We start from the raw sequence: 22,507 nt of genomic DNA, 5'->3' as shown, positions 1-22,507 counted from the left end.
GTGGGGCTCCGGAATTTCGACCACCTGGGGTTCTTTAACGTGCCCCTAAATCTAAGTACACGGGCCTCAAACATTTTCGCCTCCATCGAAAATGCAGCCGCCGCGGCCGGGATTCGATCCCGCGACCCTCGGGTCAGCAGTCGAGCGCCATAACCACTAGACCACCGTGGCGGGGCAGAATGACGCAACAGACGAAGCGTCTAATCGCATCTGCGTTTGCGAACTTTACACCCTCTTATCGCAATATACGAATCGCCCTCGTGTGACAAAACGACGTGAAGGAGGTCACACACGATATCGCTCACAAGGATCACCTAAGCCGCCGCGGGATGTTACGTCAGCCTCACCGTGCAAAAATCAGTCTTCGCATCACATCTCTTCTCATGGCTGTAAGCAGTAGACAGATTGTGATAAGTAGTTATCTGAGCAAATCGTTGGAGTACTTCCTCTTCCTACACGCACGTACTCGAGCATGCAATCACTACGCACGTTCCTGAGCAGTTCGTAGGCTTTTGCGTTTATCATCATCATCAGCAGCAGCAGCCTGACCTACGCCCACTGCAGGGCAAAGGAATCTCCAATTTTTTCGCCAATTCATCCGGTCTTGTGCTTGCTGCGGTCACGTTATCCCAGCAATATTCTTAATCTCACCTGCCCACCTAACTTCCTGCCTCCCGCTCGCGCGATTTCCTGCCCTTGGAATCCAGTTTGTTAGACGAGCAGTTATCTTGCCTTCGCACCTTTCCAAAATGTTTGCACCCCCCCCCCTTTGTCATCCCAAACCCCCGAGGAACTCAATTGTCGTAGGTGCTCCGTCCCCCCCCCCCCCCCCCCAGCAAAGTAATCCTGGAGCCGTCCGTGTGTCCCAGGTGGCGACCGCTGCGGCGAGTGATGATTACATGATGATGATGATGATGATGATGATGATAAGCAAGAGCTAATACACTCTTGCGTTCGACCTTTAGTTAACCACCTCCTTACTCACGACACATTGTCGTGCCGTGCGCGATGAAAATACGATCAGCCGCGTTATGCAGCCTTATGATGCGCTCACGAATCACAAGCTGCCATGAAGAGATACCATTTCCTTTTATACATACATACATACATACATACATACATACATACATACATACATACGTACATACGTACATACATACATACATACGTACATACATACATACATACATACATACATACATACATACATACATACATACATACATACATACATACATACATACATACATACATACATACAATGGACGGCCATGACCGTGCACCTAAGCGTATCGCGCCAAACAAGCCAGACCGTGTAAACAACAAGCGGGAGGATGCATTCAGCCCTGTGGGCACAACCGTGCATTATACTTTCTGCATCGCTCTCGTTCGTCGCCAGTGTCAGCGCCATATACTGCCGCGCATTGCGTGATCTCGAGCCCTACGCAATCGTTAGCACACAATCGGGCACTTTGGCCAAGTGCCACTATTATAGACGAGCGCTGCTTCCTATACCGGAACGCGCACGATATACCGAAGAGCCCTCCGCAGCGACATCGCGCATACCGTATACGTACTCCTGCGCTCACAGTTTACTCACGTCACCGCTGTTGCGACAACCACAGCCAAGGTGCTCGGCAGGACCGGTGCTCTATTGTCACCGTCGTGCTGCTGGCCATTAATAGGGAAGCGGCGGACAAACGCTGGACTTTCCGCAATAAGCCACGTCTTTACAGCGACAGCGTAATTATGCAAGATTTGCGGGTTAGTGAGGCTTCCTTGGAGAGCCCGGCCGTTTGTGCACTTGATGCGGTTCCAGTTGAAGGAAAAATACGACGTTATCTTCTGCAGCCCGTGAGCGAGTAGAGTTGCTGCATATGCTACCTCATACAGTGACTCTATAGGGGCGAGCACGGCTCAGCGCCCCTGACGTGTGCTGCGGCCCGCTTTCTTTCTTTCTTTCTTTCTTTCTTTCTTTCTTTCTTTCTTCTTTCTTCTTTCTTTCTTTCTTTCTTTCTTTCTTTCTTGCTTGCTTGCTTGCTTGCTTGCTTGCTTGCTTGCTTGCTTGCGTTCTTCCTTACTTTATTCGGAAGTGACCGAACTAGAAAATGTTCTACGTCTCCAGAATCAACCCACAAGGCGCGGAGCGGAGAAGCCCATCTTCCACCAGTACGAAAATTGGGTGTACTGGATGTACACGGAGTACGGTAGCCACTTCGCGAGTCAAAAAAGTCTGGCACGGGAAGAAAAGCGGTGGTCCACAACCTGCAAAAGAGTGGTCTAGCGCTCTGGACCTTTGAAGACATCGTTTTTCCCGGAGGACCAGCGGTAATCAGGAAGGGAGTTCACCAACTACTGATTGCTTTTCTGCGGCTGCATCGTGTTATAACCCTGCTATCAATGTATGAAATGCCCAGGCGGAACAATTGCCGGCTATGTATGCAAGGTTAAACGCGAATGCTGCACCACGATCTCTACCATTATTACCAGCACCACGACGGAACAGACAAAGTGTGGCATAGTTGCGATCTAAACTCAGTTTTTTTTAGATATAACACATTGTTCTGCAGACAATTTTTCTTTATGACATATCTTCCAACTAGTAGACTTTCATTGTTTTTCTTTATGACATCTTCGAACAAGTACACTTTCAGTAGCCTTATTCCTTACTTAGGTAGCACTGAGGTCGAGAAATGTGGCTGACTTATTCCTTCGATTGCACGGCCTGCCGTCAGCCCTGAATACGCAACCTTGATATGCATCCTTTCAACACGCTATAAGCAGGATGGACGCCCCAGCGCCGTCAGCTTCCGCATCGCATCACGTAATAACGAGTGCGAAAGAGCACGGGTGGCTGTCGTTTTTCAATTCAAATTCAATGGGTGTGGCTGAGAGTACAAAGGAATGCAAGAGCGTGCTTTGGGTCCCCTGCACTAAAACTCTCTTATTACGCGTGAGCGAGTTAAATATTAGTGACACGAATCGGCATGGAGCTCTGCGCAGGTTGGCGAAAAAGACAGGAGGGGGAGGGAGAGAATAACGGGAAGACAGGGAATTTAACCAGATCGCATTGCAATATGCGGTTTGCTGCCTGCGCTGAGGAGGGGAAAAGATAAAGCAAGAAAAGAAGAGAAAAACAGGAACATCGATGAGTCCACGACACACGCACACGAACAGCCGTACGTGGTCTTCTGTGCTGAAAATGGGTGGCGAGGGAGCTAACACCAGTGATTATGGCGCTCTTTCTTTCTTTTTTTTTTTCAGGCGAAACTCGTATGAGTTACAGATTTCGGCGGCAGCGGCGGCGTTGCACACGAAAAACCTGGCGCCAGCGAGTGCACAGAAATGCCGCCTTCAGTCAGTCATGTGCTTATTTGTATGCGCCGTTTTCCTCTTGCTGCTCTCTCTCGATCGCGGACTTGTCGGTTACCAGCAGTTTCTGATATAACAATCGAATCGTTTATCGAGGTCACTTAATTGCCATGTCACGTTGCCAGATTTCATTGTTGCCTGAATATGAGCGCACGACCGTCGTCGTTGCCTGTAGCAACAGCATTGTTGCGCTGCTAAGCATGTGTATGAAGATCCTTAGCCCCGGCAAGGAGGAAGAAAAAATTAAAAAAATTAGGAGGGAGCATTGCGCAATGAGAATAAATAAATAAATAAATAAATCAATAAAGAAAGAAAGAAAGAAAGAAAGAAATAAAGAAAGAAAGAAAGAAAGAAAGAAAGAAAGAAAGATAGATAGATAGATAGATAGATAGATAGATAGATAGATAGATAGATAGATAGATAGATAGATAGATAGATAGATAGATAGATAGATAGATAGATAGATAGATAGATAGATAGATAGATAGATAGATAGATAGATAGATAGATAGATAGATAGATAGATAGATAGATAGATAGATAGATAGATAGATAGATAGATAGATAGATAGATAGATAGATAGATAAAGTAGTATAGGTCAGGTACGCGCACGAGAAGCTTCGCTTTCCCCCACTTTAACTTTCGCGGTAAAGGAAAGGCTCCTGATTTATTGTTCGTTAGTTTTCAAACTCCATTCATGATTTCTCCACTTGGGGAGGATGTGATAGTGACCCAGTCAAAACAGGAACATCGGGAGACCAAGCAGCCACGAGGCAACAGACCTCGTATGCGCGATTGAAAACTTCGTCCAAACTTTCTCCGTAGGTTATTCGCGGCCTTTGCACGTTCATCGCAGACAATGTAACTAAACGCATGCACCTTCACGGGACGGTGATCAAGCACTTTCCTGTTACGAATACGCGATTGCGCGCAGCGCTGAAGCGAGTTTTCCGGGATAACACTCAACCTAGCTCCTTGCACTCTGTGAGAAGGACGTCCGTATAGCGTGTGAGATTTACCGCGCAGAGAAGCCGTCGATCCTGCTGCAAACAAGTGGTCTGCGTTGTAACATTCGCGGCATAACCTGCATGCGTAAATATTTTCGAGGGAAAGAACGTGTTTTAGCAATTAGTGCCACAAGCAGCATTCGATAGTCACTTATAATGACAGGAAATGAGGAAGCTTTAGCAAGGCTTGTACGTATCGCTGCTTACGGAGTATCGAAAAGCCGTTGGCAGCGGTGGTATCGACTTCTTTTACCTCTTCCTTCAGTTGCAATAAGCCAGAAACGTTTTCCTATCAGCATGAACGTTCTATCGTCGAAGGAAAAGGACCACCATATATTACACACCGACCTTGATGCCGCCAACGTGTTTACGGCTGTATATAGCTCAACAGACGGAAGGTATGAAGCATAATCACGAAATATATGGCTGCTGCTGATACATGCAGAGGTGCTCTCTGAAGCAAGCGAGAGGAATGAATCGAGGTAGAATTAGAAATAATAAACTAACATGCTTGATGTATCTCTTTTTAACTTTGTTTATTATAACTAATTCAGCGCTTCTTCTGGGGTACCATACGCGCGGCTCATTTAGGTAATCGCGTTATTTTCAACTACTATATCTTTTTTTTTAAATAAACGGGTCTAAGGCGAGGTTGGTGACCAAGTGTAGCACTGGTTATTCATCTTTTCTTGCATTCTAATTTTCCTCGTAATTTTGTCAGCAGCTACAATATCTTAGTCAGCAGTGCGGCAACCTAATCGCAGGGCAGCTGAATGGCTACGTGACGATCCATCAGTTTGAGCGAGTAGCGCGAAGGGTAGAAGGAGACAAGACAAGGCAAGGCGAAGACACGCCATTTTCTGTCCTCGCGTCGTCCCTGTCCTCGTCCCCATTTCGCGCTCTTCACTTCCACCGCTCAAACCTCAACAAATACACACAACTCGGCCCTTCCGCTAACCGTTTAAATCAAAGGCCAGAAGAATACGTGCCTGTAACGCCGAGACCCTTAAACTCAGTATGCGCTTGTACGCAGGTGCCCGTACACCTCCGCCTTGCGCAGAAAACAGTTTTTAACGCTCAGTTGAAAGAAGCTTTACGTTGTATATGTATGGACGGGCAAGCGCGTGAGGGGTAGGCAGAAAGTTAGGTGGGCAGATGAGATTAAGTCTGCGGGGATAGCACAGCCGCAGCAAGCACAGGCCCTGGTTGATTGGCGGAGCATGGGAGAGGCCTTTGCCCTGCAGTGGGCGCAGTCAGGCTGATGATGATCATGACAGACGGCGAGGCCGGTCCGGCTGGCTCCCGTGTATCAAGGCGAAAGCCTTAGATTCCTCATCAAACGCGAAAATTCACCATCGGCGGCGTCGGCGTCAATACGACTAATGCAAAAAATCGTCATGTGAACACGTCACCATACGACGTCATCACGACGTCACAGATAGCCAAAATTTTCTGACTTCATCATGACGTCACTATGGCTTCACCTAACGTGATGTCACACGATGGCGCGTCATCACATGGTCAAACGTGGGCCGATTTCGGAGGCACTTCAGAACCCCGTGAGGCGCACAAAACTTGCAATGCCTGCGATTCAGGAGGCAGTGCAAAACCACGTAAGGTGCAGAAAGCATGCGGAGGGTATTACTAAAATTGACTGAGATGAAAAAGAACACTGAGGAGAGCTATAAGGTATAACACAGAAACTATGTTTCTGTGTTAACAAAGCGCACTTTTGAAGATGAAAAAGAAAATGGCTTTTGCGTTCTAGTCGTCTTAGGCGAACGCATAAGGGATCGTGTGAATTTATTGAAGGATTCCGTGGAAGAACGTGTACTGCACGAAATCAAGAGACTGTGCCTCTGATGTGGCCGTATAGCGTTCTATATAGAGGTGTCTTTGTCGTTTAGCATTTGCGTCGCGTTCGCCCGAGCCGCAACAGTGCTTCTAAAGCTTTTGCAGCATAGTCTTCTATACCTATATCTGTTTTTTTTAATGCAAAGGACTACGCCTGTGGATCCCCCCACCATCTCGTCGCTGCCAAATGCACACCACTTCCTGGCCAAACCAAGGCACTTTGACAGTATCTATTTATCCTCTATACGTAGTGACGTCATTATATGCAGATAAATAAATAAAAGTAAATAAAATTATTCCGACGGCGGGATTTCAGCTCTAGGCCACCAGCACCAAAGTGTGATACTCTAAGCAACTATATTTAAGACTACTTTAGAATCGCTATGTTGTAGGTAAGGGCTATTAAAAACGGACACGCGCGCCTTGCAGGACCTCAGTATAGTTTTGCAACCAACCAACCAACCGACAACAAAAGCTTATGAAATAAAAGACGTTCTGGCTCCTGTACGGGAGCCTTGTTCACAATGAAGATGAAGGCGGAAATAGTCCGGTAATTTTTGCTCTAAAGTGTGACATATATAGGCAACGTGCGTGCACGCGTGGGATGCTGCCGTTATTGCGATTAAGCGTGTGCGCAGCGGTCTGGATTGTGTGAGATTCAAGTTAAAGCATGCGTCTATATTATAGAAGCATGCTTCAACAGGTGGAATATAAGGATGTCCCGCCATACTACTAGTAAGCATGCTCAGAATATTGGTGCGAGTGTTGCTTTTGACCGCCGGAACACGCCGATAAACGCATGGTTACGGCGGCATCGCGCCGGAGCATTCATATCTCCCCAATATAACTGACGCCTGCGCTCGCATACGAATGCCGACGTTACGTCGGGCTATGGATTAGTATTGAGCTATCACGGTGTTGTCGGCGGGCCCGGTATACGCTGGCGTCACGTGCAAACAATAAAGCACAGCCGGGTCCTCGCATAATGCTTCGCACAAGATAGATTTCCACTGTACTTTCATTTATTATCTGCCCCAACGTAACTAATGTGCGTGAGATCAGTCGAATTTTTTTTCCTTACACTGACGCTTTGTCGCACGGTACAGATGTTTTTTTTATTATTATTAAATTTGTTTAAGGAGAGATTGGTGCCTACGGTAGTGATGCAGAACTATCGGTAAATTGACTATCGATATTATCGATAGTTTTTTTGAAACTATCGATAGTGTAAACAAACTATCGATAGTGCTACTGTCGATATACTATCGATAGTGCCATCGTTAATATTACCAGATATACCATCGCTAATATTACTATAGCGATATTACTGCCACGCGTGTTCATTGCTTTGTTTTGACGTATTCGGGTTTCAGTAAAGTTTATTCGAGAGCTTAGGTGAGCACCAGCAATAACGCTGGAAGGTTTGATGATTGATGTATAAAGGACGACGCGTTCTACCGATGATCAGATTACTCAACGGCTGACGACTGCTCCCGCCGCTGTCAGTGCGCAGCATGTATTGCTTGTATTTTGAGTTTTGATGTTCTGGGCACAAGTTCGCCCAAATAAAGAGCTCCGTATTTCCCAGTCTTGCTGCAGCATTCTTCACCGTCACAACTACGTGACAATACTATCGATAGTGGTGTGAATAATGATGCGGTTGCTGGCCGGCCATATTGCCAAAATATTTGCTATAAACTACTACCAGCTTCACTTAATTTATAAGCAATTTTTGGCAGAGAAATTATTTCCGCAGTGAAAATAGTGAAATATATCCATCAATAAATTCGTATCCAAAAAGCAACCAGTTACACCTAACAATTATTTATCTTGCTATTTTTTTATTTTGAAAGCATGAAACACAATATCAATTTGAAGCCGCGCAGTCCCACCACATGTAAAGGCTTCCTTTCCGCTACAGCTGAACAGTTTGACTTTATGACCATGTGTCAGCAAAAGCACTCTGCTGAAGAACACAAGCATGTCAACTTTCTTGCCCTTCGGCCTGCTCCTCCGCGCGCGGAGAACCAAGTTTATTCGGCAGTTTGTCGGCGCTGTTGATTTTATATACTATCGATAGTACCATCGAATTTATCACTATCGATAGCGCTATCGATAGTATTTTTCACCATCGATAGTTCGATAGTGACTCAGCTATCGATAGTATCGATAGTACCATAGATAGTTCTGCATCACTAGCCTACGGGTGACTCCGGCTACTCATCTTCTCGTACATGAGAGTTTTCAACGCGATGTTGTCGATAATCACTAAAGAGTACCAAATTTACACATGAATGGACGTTCGAGTACTACCATATAACTGTCCACGCAGTAGAAATGTCACCGCGTTATAAATGTTCACACGAAACGTCCTCGCTTTAGAGAAAAGTTCATCGAGGTGAACACACAATAGCCACTGGGCACTCTACTTTCTACGTGGTTTCTGCTATCCGTGTCCTCTGCGCGTCTTCGCACAGGTCCCCTCTTTCTGGGGTGTAACAAAGAGAACACCACCACCGCCACCGGACACTTGCCCCCATTTTAAACGCAACAGTCATGATCGCGGAAATGAACGCTGATAGCTACGAGGTCACGGAAAACATGAGACGAGAAGTGTCTGTTAATAATTAACAGTGCGAACAATACTTTTCTGTTCGATTTACTATCTTTCCAATAGTTGCGATGCAGATTCTTTGGCAAGTTTTCTTCCTTTAGCGGCTACATGAAATTTCGCTCACCTGGCAAAGGAATCTGGTAAATGAATCCAAGCAAGGAAGCATATAAAGTAAAGAAGGAGTGAAGTAAAGTAAAGGAACTCACCACTCAAGGACCCTAGTTTAACCGAGAACGCGGAACTCCGTCACACTAGCACGGATGTAAAAGTACGGCCTCCATACCGGCGTAATGCTCTTTGGCGGACTAGATACAAACAGCACGCGACTTGTGTCTTTATGTCTGTTTACGCTGAGAGATCAGTTAAGAGCCTCCATTAATTGCCCGCGGTTATAGTGGAGACGCTGTGTAGTCAAGGCCCTCGAGTCCTTTCTGTCCGCGATATCTGTTATCTAGAAAACACTCGAAACGCAGGCGGGACCCCATTCGCGTGAGAAGCTGTTTTCGTTCCTAGCAAAAGACATTTGCCATGCCTCTCAGAGCTTCCCCGTATACGTACGGTATACCACGCCTTCATTATCTTTGACAGACAGATCGTGCTCCCGCGGCCTTGTGGTTTAACGCGTATAGAGTCCAGTCTGATCTTGTATACACGTGCCGTAAAGATCGCGCACGCGGAGTTTTCCCGGAAGGTCATTGTATAAGGGCCGAAGCGCCACCGCGTTCGCGAAGGCATGGCCGCTCAATGAAATCGAGCGGTTGTGGCTCACGCAACGCTTATACGTGACTTCTACTGTAGGGTCATGCATACACATTATTAAAAAAATGTAGTAGAAAAGGTAACTGCAGCATTTCCTACCCCCTTGACACATTTACTATAACTTTCGCTAGCGTTTTCTACTTTAGAAATATGCGAAAGACAGTTATAATGTTGCGGTTACTACTTTGCGTGTCAGGATTAGTAGAGGTTACTACACGCGTACGTGACGAGGTGCTGTAATTGTGGCAGTGTTATAACAAATTTTGCCAAACTATAATTATCTGTACTTACGTTGGAATAACAGTTTTCTGTTACGTCATGGCGCACGTATGTGCAAGTAGTGAGGTATCAAGTGTGTGTTTAAGTTCATGGTCAGCTCACATGCACAACATGTGCTACGCCAAAGTAGGGATATACAGGTATGTCCTTTGCTGTTAGAGTGTGTGTCGCGTAGAAGCCTTGATATTCTGTGCGCGCCTACATCTGTGGGTTCCCGTTAATGGCTCGTCCATGCCTCTATGTAACATTGTTATTTGAGGGTGTCAGTGTGGTGTTTATTTACAAGGGTAATCATGTGAAGAGGCAATACCATACGGTTGAACTCTTTTATTTTAGCAAGTCAGGGTAAGTTACTAACTTTATATTGCCACTTCCTGACGGTAGTAACTGTAAGTAGTAAGTTTCGTGATAGTAAAATTACCAACTTTGCAGTTACTTCCTCCAATTACTGCATAAATTGTAAATGTTGTGATATGCGCTTACTACCTCAAAATTAGTAACTACCACAATTTTTTTTTATAAGAGCTTAGAGCATCGAATTTCAAGTAGCTGGTCACGGTGAGCCGGGAAGGTGCGTATGAAGGGGTGTCCTAAATGGCCTAAATGGGGTAACGCGTACGATTGCCAAAACGTCTCGGCCACTTCACCGTTAAAATAACATTTCGTGCCCTCCAAATTGCATGGCGTCTAATTTCAGTATCCCATACGTGCCATTCAATGACAATTTGAACAGAATATAACAATAAGTACTATACATCGGAATAATACTCGAATCAAGATATCTTACCGTATTCACTCGAAGAGAGGTCCACCCCTACTTATCCTGCTCTCCGAGAGAAAATTAAAACAATATCGTTCGAAAATAGGTCGCCCCATATCTTTTGATTAATGGGAAAAAAATGGGACATGACACACCTTCGTTTACAATAAACACGGCTTATTTACAATAAGCACGCACAAAACCCATGGCGTGTCAGCTTACAGCGAGCAATCAGCTCCACATTTACATATGTAATGTAGCAATGCAGCTGGCGCTGCTTGAAGAACGGCGGGCGCGACAGTTTCACTCCATTAGGTTGGTACTTACTTTCGCTAGCTCTGATCACGAATGTAGGTCGAGTTTCGTTGCTCACGAACATAGGACGATAGCTAATTATGGGTGTCATTTCCGCAAAAAAAAAAAAAAAAAAACGAAGTCAACCTATATTCGAATAAACATTTAGTACAGTCGCAGTTCTGACATCTGTATGACGTAATCCATTTCGCTGTATGACAGTTCGACTTCGCCGAAAACGGAAATTAAATTATAGCCAACTTGCAATTTCTGAAAGCGCGTTTCAATTATCGTCAGGCTTTGTGGGCCTACGAATGACACCGCGCGTTTCCTTATAACCTGAGTTACAAAATCGACGCACATATTCGCGCTTTTTTTTTTCGTCTCTTGTTTGGTGTCCTCACTTCCCATCTGAGTGCGCCGGAACACGCAGTCGACGACGCGTGAGCGCTGCCGTCGTCAAAACAAGTGGCCAGCTTCTTCCGAAACCGACGTTGCGAAGAGTCCAGCAAAATGCGGCGTGCCCGCGTGGCGGCAGCACTTGCTTGCCTCGCTCCTCACGGTCATATTTGTGTTCCTGTACATGTATACCAATCCGCATAAGCGTGCGCTGGGATACCCCATCAAATTAAAGGGAGGGTATTTGTATTGCCGCCCCTTCCCCCGTTTATTGGGCGAGTGAGAAAGAAAATAGCCTTTGCAATGAATGCAGACTTGAAAACGAAGTGATGATGTACTTCACAGAACGGCCTGCATTTAGCCCCCTTGCCGCGGTTTAAGGTGGGAAGTAAACGCGTCTCTTGGAAGGCAATGTGAAGGCCACGGATGTCTCTTTTTTCATTTCTTTTCTTTTTTTTTACGACAATGTCGGCCGAGGGGCTTTCACGTTGCCTATAACTTTGCACTTTAAACAATGACGGTACAGGTCCACTGTAAAGGCTCGGGCAGACATTGCACTCCCTTTTATGACTAAAAGTGATGACACCCCCCCCCCCCTCTGTGCGCACGCCTACGCGAATCCGCACAACTCTATGACTTAGTAAGGGGTACACCACTGATCAAATCAAATCAGTTTTATTTACATCCTGGAGATGTGGGCAAGCTTGGGCAAAAAGCGATACAATTCGCTTGAGGAAAGCCCAAGCCCCCATATACAGGGGGCTTGGGCTTAGCCAGCCGTGAGTGAGTGAACATGTTTAGAGACGTGTGTGAGAGAGAGATAGAGAAAGAGACGAAGGGAGGTTAATCAAGGGTGTGGCCGGTTGCCTACCCCACAAATGGGTAAGGGAAAGGGGAATAATACAGAAAAAAAGGTTGAAAAAAATAACGAACTTAAGAAGAACGACAGGGATCTTGCGGCCTCGTGCATGTAAGAACGCGTGGGCCAAAGTCCGGTGACCTCTTTTCTTCGGAAGTGGCCTTTCATCAACGCAGCAAAGCTAACGTTCCTGTCCACATACTAGTGTAGTTTCTGAGGGTGAAGTGTGGCACACAAGGGTTTCAGTTGTCTCCTCAACCACCGCAAAAATTGCGACCCATGAATTTACAACAGGGCCATGCGCGGAGGGGACTGCGCACGGCTCTCACGCCATGAATCGTATGTATATCGAGTATATAATAATATCTGTGGTTTTACGTGCCAAAACCACGACCTGATTATGAGGCATGCCGTAGTGAAGGGCTCCGGAAATTTCGACCTCGTGGGGTTCCTTAACGTGCACCTAGATCTAAGCACGTGGGCCTCGCACTTCACTTCCATCGAAATGCGGCCGCCGCTGCAGGGATCCAATCCCGCGACCGTCTGGTCAGCATTCAAGCCCCATAACCCCTAGACGACCGAGGCGGACGTGTGTATATCGAACGCGGGGAGCTGGGGCCGCCGTGCGGGGGATTCTTTCGCCTCATCTCGCATAGAGCACGCGTGGAGAGCGACGCCGCCGCCGCTTGTGCAGCAGGCAACAGACATCAGCGCGGGAGGCGAGACGAGGTTGTGTGCTGCACCAGGCAGCTCCAGGGCTCTCGCATCTGCGGCTTGACGCTGACGCCGCCGTTCCATGCCAGCCGTGAGTGAGTGACATGTCGGCGGCCGGAAACGCGCAAGCCAGCAGGCTGCCGCTGCTGCGCCGCTACGCTGCCGTCAGGTGCGCGGCTCCAAGCACAGCGCTGCTGCTCCCTCGCTAGCGCCCGACTGCATTCTATAGCGCGCGCGCTAGTCTCACTTGTAAACGCGCGCACTCGTGGGCACGGGCCCATCACGATCGTTTGTTGTGCTTCTTGAAGCCTCTTGGTCCGTGCACCAGACCTCGTGGCCGGTGTTGTGTGTGCGTGTTATGAGGCGCTTCCGTAGAGTTCGTCACGTGCTTCGCGTACACGTTGGTGCCTGGTGTTGCTGAGTAGTGTGTGCCGCTCCCATCGTGGCTCCCGCTGAAGGGAAGGAATACTGGCCCCAGGATTAACGGCGCGGCTTCCCCATGTTCGCCGGCTGGCTCTCGCCCGTGGAGATCAAACAGTGAGTTGCGGATATGGTCCGCTAGAAAAACACAGCCCTGAGCCTTCGACCACGACGGAAGCATCGCATGATATAGTATATTGCTGCGCGGTGTGTTTGAACTCGTTCGGGATGTGCAGGGGCGAGACCCGCACCGGGAGGGTTATTGTCAGAGAGGGTATCGTCAAGTATGCGGCAAGTATGTTTTCAGACGATACCCCCTCTGGCAATAACCTTCGCGGCGTGGGTCTCGTCTGAAAGCATACTTGCCGATATAAGGAGGTACACAGAAGAAGAGGCCGTCCTCGTCTTCTTCTGAGTGCGTCTCTATAGCAGCAAATATGCTTTCAAACACACCAACTATGCCAAGAACAAGTTCTCCTCGAGCGTATCGCCGTTTAATGCAATTAAGAGAAAAGTGAGCGAGCTGGTTGGTCGCCAGTGGCAAACGACCCGTGGTTCACGCGCATCTTAATCATCTTGGGATTTTGAAATAGTGCCCATAATAGGCAGGATGATGGTCAAGCGCAGGGAGAAAAGAGGATGGGCAGGCATATGTGTGGCCAGTGTGTCTTCTTTTTCTCCATGTATTTCCCTTCTTTCAACCCTCTTCAGTGAAGATGCACCAACGTGGCCGCCTCGCCACCCTTGCCGACTGTGGGAGGCTTCGATCGCTTAGCGACCGACGCGAACGGAGACACGAACTAACCCGTTAGCCATTGTACGCGTGATTATTCACTAAGGGCTCGCCTTTCTGAACCGTCCATCCCTGCTCGGGTTCTCTATTCCACTGATATTAATGAGTCACTATTACAGCCTACGACCAAACGAATGACTCGCGTGGAAAAATCTCCACGTGGCTTTTGTCGGGTGTGTATTGGCCTATGAGAGTGATAAGGAGATGAGCTGGCGCTCTTTGGCCATCAATTGGCCCTCGCGCCATTAGAAACCAGATATCATCATCATCGTCAGAGTGATAAGGAGAGCAGATAATTTTTTACCGACAACAGGTATGACATCTTTCAGAATGGTTTTGAGTAAAACTAAGGAAATATTTGGTGAAGTCTAGGGTCTCCCGAATTCTCATCTGGTCGGGTTGAAACATTGGTAAAAGCATTGATGTCAGTAAATATTTCTCGTAAACGTCAGTAGATCTTTTTCACCTTAGTCGGCGTCCATCAATGCTTTCACTAACATAACAAAATATTTGCGGCAAGCAAAAGAAAATTTACGGCCACTGATAAAACAAACATACAAAAGAGTGGTCTAAGAGCTAGGTTTAAACATTGCGGATATATTTCTTTTAGCTCATAACTATACATCACATATAACTTGTCCTAGTTTGAAATGATAATAACAAGGATATTTAGGAATGCGGATCCGCCCTGAGAGCTACGCTATGCTTCCTACAATAGCGCAGGAAGGCGAATTGCGGTACTGCACAGGCGCAGTGCTGCCGATGCTATTTCTTGCATTCGAGTAAGGAGATGGCCCTTTAGTGTACGCATGCTCGTTGCGACTACTGTTTCTGATACGAGAACCACCGCTTCATAAGGCCATACACAAGTTATCCTTAACGTACAGGTGCGGCCTGACACGCCCTATTTTAGCTATTCTCTCCCTTGACAAACCAGAACCGTTTCAGTTAACTGCAACGTGCCCTGTGTTTACGAGTTGACGGCAGTGCGCACTGTCATTTTGGTATTCCTCCTCGTCGGATTGTAGCCGTCGCAGCGGCATGGGGTGATCGTACGAGCTCGCGCGATATCTAAAAAATGAAAACGGTACAGGTGAAGCCTGATTCGTCTATTAAAGGTACCACTCACTCAGCTGACGAAACATATCAAGTCCGCCACGATGGTACGGGGGTTACGGTGCTCGGCTGTGTCTGGAAGGTCGCGGCCTCGATCCCGGCCGCGGCAATCGAATTTCGATGGAGGCTAAATGCTAGAGGCCCGTGTACTGCGCGATGTCAGTGCGCGTTAAAGAACATCATTTAATCGAAATTTCCGGATCCCTCCACTACGGCGTGCCTCGTAATCATGTCTTGGTTTTGCCACGTAAAACCCCAGATATTATTGTTATTATTATTATTATTATTATTATTATTATTATTATTATTATTATTATTATTATTATTATTATTATTATTATTGATGTAGCATGACAAAATATTAAAAAGAAAAGTTTCTAGGAGCGACGATCAATTTTAACGCAGCTGAGCTTCAAGTGCACAGATGCACCTTCAAAGGCGAACAGAAGCCAATATTTTTGTTATATGCGTTATTTACACGTATAGATGCTTATAAACGGCGTGTGCGCCATCACCTGCTGAAAAAGTCGCACATAATTCACGTCGTTCTTTCTGCTTCGTTTCTTAAGAGTGGAGTTGACGTCAGTCAACGGCAAGCATTCTGTCGAGTACAAAGTACATAGCCAGTACATAAAGCACACTGTCATTAATTGTGCAATCAGTGCACGCTTCACATCACTGTAAGTAATTGTGATCATAGGCGTGTGCAGGGTTCCCCACAAGGGGGGGGGGGGGCGAAGGTTCATGGCAGCGTCCCCCGCTACCCTACCAAGTCAATGTATGGGGCAGATTTTGCGCCCCCCCCCTCCTCTTAGGTGACTAGAAGTGTCAATGTACGGGGCAGATTTAGCGCCCCCTTCTTAGGTGATTAGGGGAGGGGGGGGCTGTGCGCACGCGTATGATTGTGATCGTGTTCCTTACTTAAAACGAGTAGGAGACATGATCATAACAACTCATGGAAACTCTGCCCCCCCGCCACAACTTCATATGTAGAGTGGAACACCCAAGCAACGATGCGAACAACGATATTGCTTGTACGTGATACGCACATGTACAGTTAAGTAAACATTTTCAAATTTCAAGTTCTCAAATTTTATGCAGCATTTTTATTTTTTACAGAATGATTGGATAGCAAATCTCCCTTTCTCTCTCTCTCTCTCGTGGCTCTCAGGATACCATTTAGGGACACGAGATAAGGATAAGCGTGCGTGTGGCTGGAAAGCAGGGACAATGAATGATAACAGAGAGGGGCGGACCAAAAACAGCCTACGATGTCCATTCGCGTTAGGTATCCTTCTTCTTGTCATTGGAACGCGGGCACGCAAGACATGCTTATCGTTTCTTTTCTCTTTATTTTTTAATTTACGGAATACGATATAAAGAAACAATTCATTTGAAGATAAACCTGCTCAATGTGTTAATTTGCGTACGTACACTGCATGCAGGATAGCGTTGGGGGCTAAAACTATTTGCGATAGCATACGTTTTCCAAACAGCTGCGCCTGTGTATGCATAGCACGGACAAAGAGTGACACAAACGAAGAATTGCTTTGTCTGCAACAGACACTCGACTTTGGTAGGCTAAGTAGTCGAAGACTCCGCCACGCGAAATAAATGGCCAAACAAAGGGCTAACTACCGAGCCTTGTGTGTGTGTGTGTGTGTGTGTGTGTGTGTGTGTGTGTGTGTGTGTGTGTGTGTGTGTGTGTGTGTGTGTGTGTGTGTGTGTGTGTGTGTGTGTGTGTGTGTGTGTGTGCATGTGTGTGTGTGCGTGTGTGCGTGTGTGTGTGTGTGTGTGTGTGTGTGTGTGTGTGTGTGTGTGTGTGTGTGTGTGTGTGTGTGTGTGTGTGTGTGTGTGTGTGTGTGGCGACGTGTGCTTTGTGTTCGCACGCGGCTGGACCCGCAAAGCCGAGTGCTTCTTGGCCTGGCTGCATAGCTCCCGCGCGCGCGCGCACGACAGCGCGAGTTCCACGAACAATAAGCGAGCCCCGTGATGCATCTCTTTTGAGTCAGGTTCTTCGTCAAGCACACCTGGGGAGCTGAGAGGAGAACGACGTTTCTGCCTGATGCGGCCGGTGGGCTGCGGCGGCTGCGCATGTTCACGTTTGTGCCTGTCGGGAACGGTTCGGATTGTCATATTATTACTCTGGTCTGACGTGCAAAATGTGTGCGTGCGTGCGTGTTTGTGTGTGTGCGCATGTGTGTGTGTGTGAGAGGGAGAGAGACAGATGTGGATGGAAGAAAGAGTAACCATAGTAGAACCAATGGTAGAACCGTCCGGTTCGAACGAATGTCGTTTGGCAAGTTGGTAGGGTCTTAGGTTACCGAAAACGCGGACACACGAAAGAACGAACATAGGTGCAGTGGCGCAAACGCCCGTTCGTCTTATTGTTCCTTGCTGCGTCAGTGTTTTCACGCCTGCCTTTCAGTAACACGTCCGCTTAGGGGTAACGTCGAAAATATAAAGCGAAAATAAGAGTATATGAGCCGTTCTCTCGCGGAAAGTAAATTTTTTAACCCTAGGACTAATCGTTGTTAGGGCGCCTTTGCTGCTTTTGTGCGGGCACTTTGTTTTTCCTGGCTGTAAGCCACTCTATTCGTGTCTCTAGCGTCCTGACTAATCCCAAGATGGGATAACGGGTAATGGTTAGTATTAGCAGTGGTAGGCGGGTATACGCGTGTATTGCCACGACCACGTTGCGTAATTGCTTGCTTTCTAGCCCCTGTTGAACCATAATGGAAGCATCAAGAAAACAGGCCGGAAACTCACGTTGCCGAGCACTGCAATATCTGCGCGCTTGAAAAATTGCGGCCGCAATCATAAAACAGTTCTCACGCTAGAACAGTCTCTTAGGAGCACATGCTAGTCAATCGATAGGTTTGGAGCATGTCCTTACCGGTCAATGACAAACAGCGCTGACGAAGAAGAAAACTGTGAATCTCTGAATTAGGCGGCCTAGTTCTCAAGAAATGTTTATCCCATGGACAGGCCGTTTTTACTATGCCCGCCTTTTCGAATGGCCAGGGCTTGCACTTCTCTAAGAACAGGTTTCGGATTGGCACGAGGGTGAAACTCAGGCTTGTCTGCTGACCGACCTGTCAAGTTGCGGTTGAGTCATGCAAGAGCAACGCATTGCCACGGAAGGCGTAGCTGCACACATGTGCTGCGAGCATCACTGAACGCCAGTCGCTAGATGACGTGGTAGCTCGCAAGAGCAAATTTTAAAAAATACAAAAAAATTAATTAAGAAATAATTGTGTAAAAATGTGCTGCGGAGCACCATGTCGGCGACAACGACACTTGCGACTCACGTCAGATGAAAAACACTGCGCAGTGTACCGTGCTTTGCGTGAACGTCAAATAATTGCGTGTTTAGCGTTAAACCCTATGAGCAGGCACGTAGCCAGAATTTTTTTTCTGGGGGGGGGGGGGGGGGGCCCAAAGCCTAAATGTTCGAAAGAAAGTCTTTCCACGGCAAAAAGAAAAAAAAAGTTGCCCAGGCATATAGAAGGCTGGACGAATTTCGGGGGGGGCCCGGGCCCCCCGGGCCCCCCCCTTGCCTACGTGCCTGCCTATGAGCCAATAGTGAGAATAGCGCGTGTGTATACTAAGTGCATCGCAAAAACAATGTTGGCAAGCTTGCAGTACAGTTCAACTCCCATACGTTTACTCATTAGTGTATACTCAGTTTATTCTATCATGAGCAACCTCAACAGTACTTCAACTTGGGAAAATGTTGTCTCTCAGTCACTGTCATATGTCTATGCAAACGCGATGTTAAAGTTGCGGTCTGAATTGTACAGCCGTCAGCACGCTTAACGCGAACGCTCCGCAGCGTAGCATGGACTAGATTGACTGATGCCAGCCGTGAAGTGCTGGGTGCTGTTGCCGAGGTAATACCTCGGTATGCTTGGATAGTATGTCGGCATGCATTGGTAAAATATCGGCAACAGAACCCAAAGCTACGCGGCGCTGACGTCAATCAAACCGTTTCAGGTCACGCTGCGGAGCGTTCGTGTTAAGCGTGCTGACGGCTGTACATTCGCTTATTTATGTCTCTTCAAGCGTATTCTACAAAGAAAAAAATAGAGCTTATTGATAATTAAAAGGGACACTAAAGTGAAGCGATGAATCGATTTAAACGGATAAATTAGTCTTCGAAAACACGACTGTCGTAATAAAGGAGGAAATGAAGGTCAAAGTTTCGTTTTTAAGTTTCGCGCCAAAGTCTCGGCACATGACCGCCAGCATGACGTCACTTTATTCAAAGTGCTTCTTTTTCGCTTTCTGATAACATTGGGCAGTCAGAACTTCCTGAAACTTGGTATCTTGAGTCTCTGGCCCCTTCTGAGGACAACCTGCACCATTTTTATCGATTGAGAGCTACCTAGGCACTAGTAAAGAGCGTCAAAATCTATGACGTCATAGCGCGTTGGTGCGGGCACTTCAATGTGGCGTCACATTCCCGCATTTTCTTTTTGTGCATTTTATCGCTTGGCAAGCGTCTCCTCGCATCAAGAACAGTGCTTTTGGTATCGTGAAAGCGTAATTTACTTATACCAGAAATATCGTTCTTTCTCTTTAGCGTCGCTTTATGTTCAGCATATTGAACGTCATCTGAAACCAAAGGCATGAAAGTTTATATGTGCACCACCGCACAGCGGTGTGGTACACTCCGATTTCCTCTCAGAATGGACTGGAGCACAAGAGAGGTGGAATAACCCGCAGGTTTGCAAGGCTGCAGATCATCACTGATATATGGCTCGGACACGTGCATGCGCGCGCGTTCACTGATGAATGACGGAAAACACGCATGAAAGTTCATTCATGCGCGCGTCCTGTTTTTGTCTCTATTACTGCATGCGTTCTACACGCCGTAATTCCTGTTATTGAAGGAAGGAACAAGCGAGAAAGGAAAGGCGGGGATGTTAAGCAGTCTAGAAATACTACAATGGGAAAAGGGATGGGGGAGTTTGAAAGTTTGATTCATAGGCACGCGTGGATTGGTGTGCTTGTATAGAGTGTATGCCCGCTCCGGCTTGATCAAACGACCTGCCGTGGTATAGTTTAGCATACAAGTTGTCGCGCTGCTGAGCTCGAGGACGCAGGTTCGATTCCCGCCTGTGGCTGCCGCATTTAGATGAGGACGAAATGTAAGAACACTGGTGCACTTAGATCTATATAAATGCACGTTAACGAACCCCACGTGGTCAAAGTTAATCAGAATTAAGTCTTCGTATATTCGGAATTCCTCATAATCGTATAGTGGCTTTGGCACGAAACTTTCCCTTAGAGCGTCAGGTGTAAATGGGACACCACCGTGCACGGTGGTGTCCCATTTACACCTGACGTCACTATGCGCTGATAATTAGTTTCGCGTCTGCATTTCCGAGCACGAGATGCCTCCCCCTTTTCATTTATCGCCACGTTGACTCAGAGCACGAGGAGAATTGTTGACGCACTTCGGCGGCGATATTTGCGCTATCTTTCTGCTGGCGTTAATATCCATGACTTCTCGCTTTTATCGCGTGCTAAAGAGAAGTGCCGAGCGTGCCGCCAAGGGCGTGCCGCCTTTTGTACAAAAATTAGAGGCTGCCTTTCAGACTTGTAGCCAGTGGGGGGGTGGGTCCCTAGAGCACCCCCCCGCCTTCGAAGTTCTGATGGATGGGGGTGTTTTACCGGAAATAAATAAAATAGGTGTTTTTTCAAAATAGTCAAATATATATGCGAAGTCTGCAACGGAAGTCACTGAAGTGATCCGCGCTTGGGAATTACTCAACCTGAGTTTGTATCGCGATGATCCGATGTCGGTCATTGATTACTGAGCTTTACGATTTAAAACACATCTAGACAATTTATTAATGTGCAGAGCCTATATTCGCAAAAAAATTGCGGGCAGTTTGCACTAAGTCGCGCAAAGCTTGGTACAGGAGCGAAGCACGGGCCCATAGCCTCTCGTAGCCCCCGCCAACCGACACGTCTTGCTTCGAGATGCGCGGCTTCCTCCTCGAGAGTACGCACTTTCTTAGGACGCCCGATGACTCTCTGGACACGACGGGGTGCAGCGGAGGTTGCGCGCGATGTCTCCGTCGGTGGGCGTGGCTTATATCTACTGCGCATGCACGGCTTGGCCAGGTGGTGCGGTATCTGGTCGCTAGACGACGCGATGTTTGCTTCCTCTTTCTTTCTATCTTCTTTTCTCTCTCTCTACTACTTTCCCTCTATTTCGTTGATGTTCTTTCTGCCTCTCTTTCTTTTTCTTTCTGCATTTTCTTTCTCTCTATTTCTCTCATTCTTTCTGCGCTACGCTTTACTCTCTCCCCTCCTCCTCACCATCACATCTCTCCTCCTCACGCTCATTTCCCTTTCCAGTCCCCTTGCTACGCTATACTATACAAGGCTATGCTATGCTCAGCTAGGGTGCCTGGATAGCCAAGTGGTTGGGACGCTCGCCTTTGGATCGAGGGTACGCGGGTTCGAATCCCGCCTCGTGAAGAATTTTCCGGCAAGAATTTTTCTCTCTCTTTCTTCAATCTAAATTTCTTTCCGTCTCTTTCTTTCTTTCTTTCTTTCTTTCTTTCTTCTTTCTTTCTTTCTTTCTTTCTTTCTTTCTTTGTACTCGTTCTCAGGTAGCCGCACAGTGGCACATACCCGTTAAGATGATGATAGTTTTCTGCGATCGACTCACAAGGAACTACTTGCTAAACATATTCGCTGTTAAAAGAAACTTGGCCGGAGGACGCTTGAGCTTCGCTTTCAAGAGTAGGACGGCTCTGTGCACATCGCCTTCGCAATTACTAGCGACGCTTCGCTTCGCTTCTCGCTGGATGCCTCAATCATGACGCAAGGAAAGGAACGTCTGTGCGCGAAACATTGGCCGTTTCAAACTATCCTAGAATGCCTACTGCAAGTACAGTTAAGTGCCCACTACGCCATATAATTCTTCCTTTTGACAATCAGCGAAGGTCCCACTACGCGTCCGTGGGCAACACGCGAACCTACGCAGCTGCTCACATTGTTGACGCTTTTGCAGCTGATGATGATCGCATATGTCTGAGCGATGGGTGGGCCTTGAAAACACCCAATCGTTGCGCAATTCTCATGTTTTGGCGCCTGGTGTGATTCTAAGCTTCTGCCACGCAATATTACATGCATTAAGGAGACTCCTTCCATTACATGGCATTCATATAGTGTTTTTTTTTTTTTCGAAGCAGTTTCAAGCAATAGCGTCGCTGTGTGGTAGAGCACCTAGCTGCTTGCCACGCA

The 22,507-nt window shown here is 47.1% G+C and overlaps 1 protein-coding gene across 5 annotated transcripts in view; it reads left to right on the top strand.

Moving 5' to 3' along the window:
* Window positions 1-22,507, top strand: part of LOC119393812 (uncharacterized) — a 101,427-nt gene that overhangs the window by 24,058 nt on the left and 54,862 nt on the right. Inside the window, exon 1 of one of the 5 annotated variants that reach the window (XM_037660986.2) lies at window positions 12,962-13,081. The exons of 1 other annotated variant lie outside the window; for it this stretch is intronic. In XM_037660986.2, the coding sequence (XP_037516914.1) occupies window positions 13,017-13,081 (65 nt within the window). In that variant the 5' untranslated portion in view covers window positions 12,962-13,016. Of the gene's footprint in view, window positions 1-12,961; window positions 13,082-13,113; window positions 13,450-22,507 lie in introns of those variants that run through there. 3 more of the 5 variants (XM_049416376.1, XM_037660988.2, XM_037660991.2) reach the window with 3 other exon arrangements.

Source organism: Rhipicephalus sanguineus, chromosome 5 (genome assembly GCF_013339695.2).
Source record: "Rhipicephalus sanguineus isolate Rsan-2018 chromosome 5, BIME_Rsan_1.4, whole genome shotgun sequence".
Lineage (NCBI taxonomy): Eukaryota > Metazoa > Arthropoda > Arachnida > Ixodida > Ixodidae > Rhipicephalus > Rhipicephalus sanguineus.
This window is presented reverse-complemented; position numbering and strand designations above follow the sequence as displayed.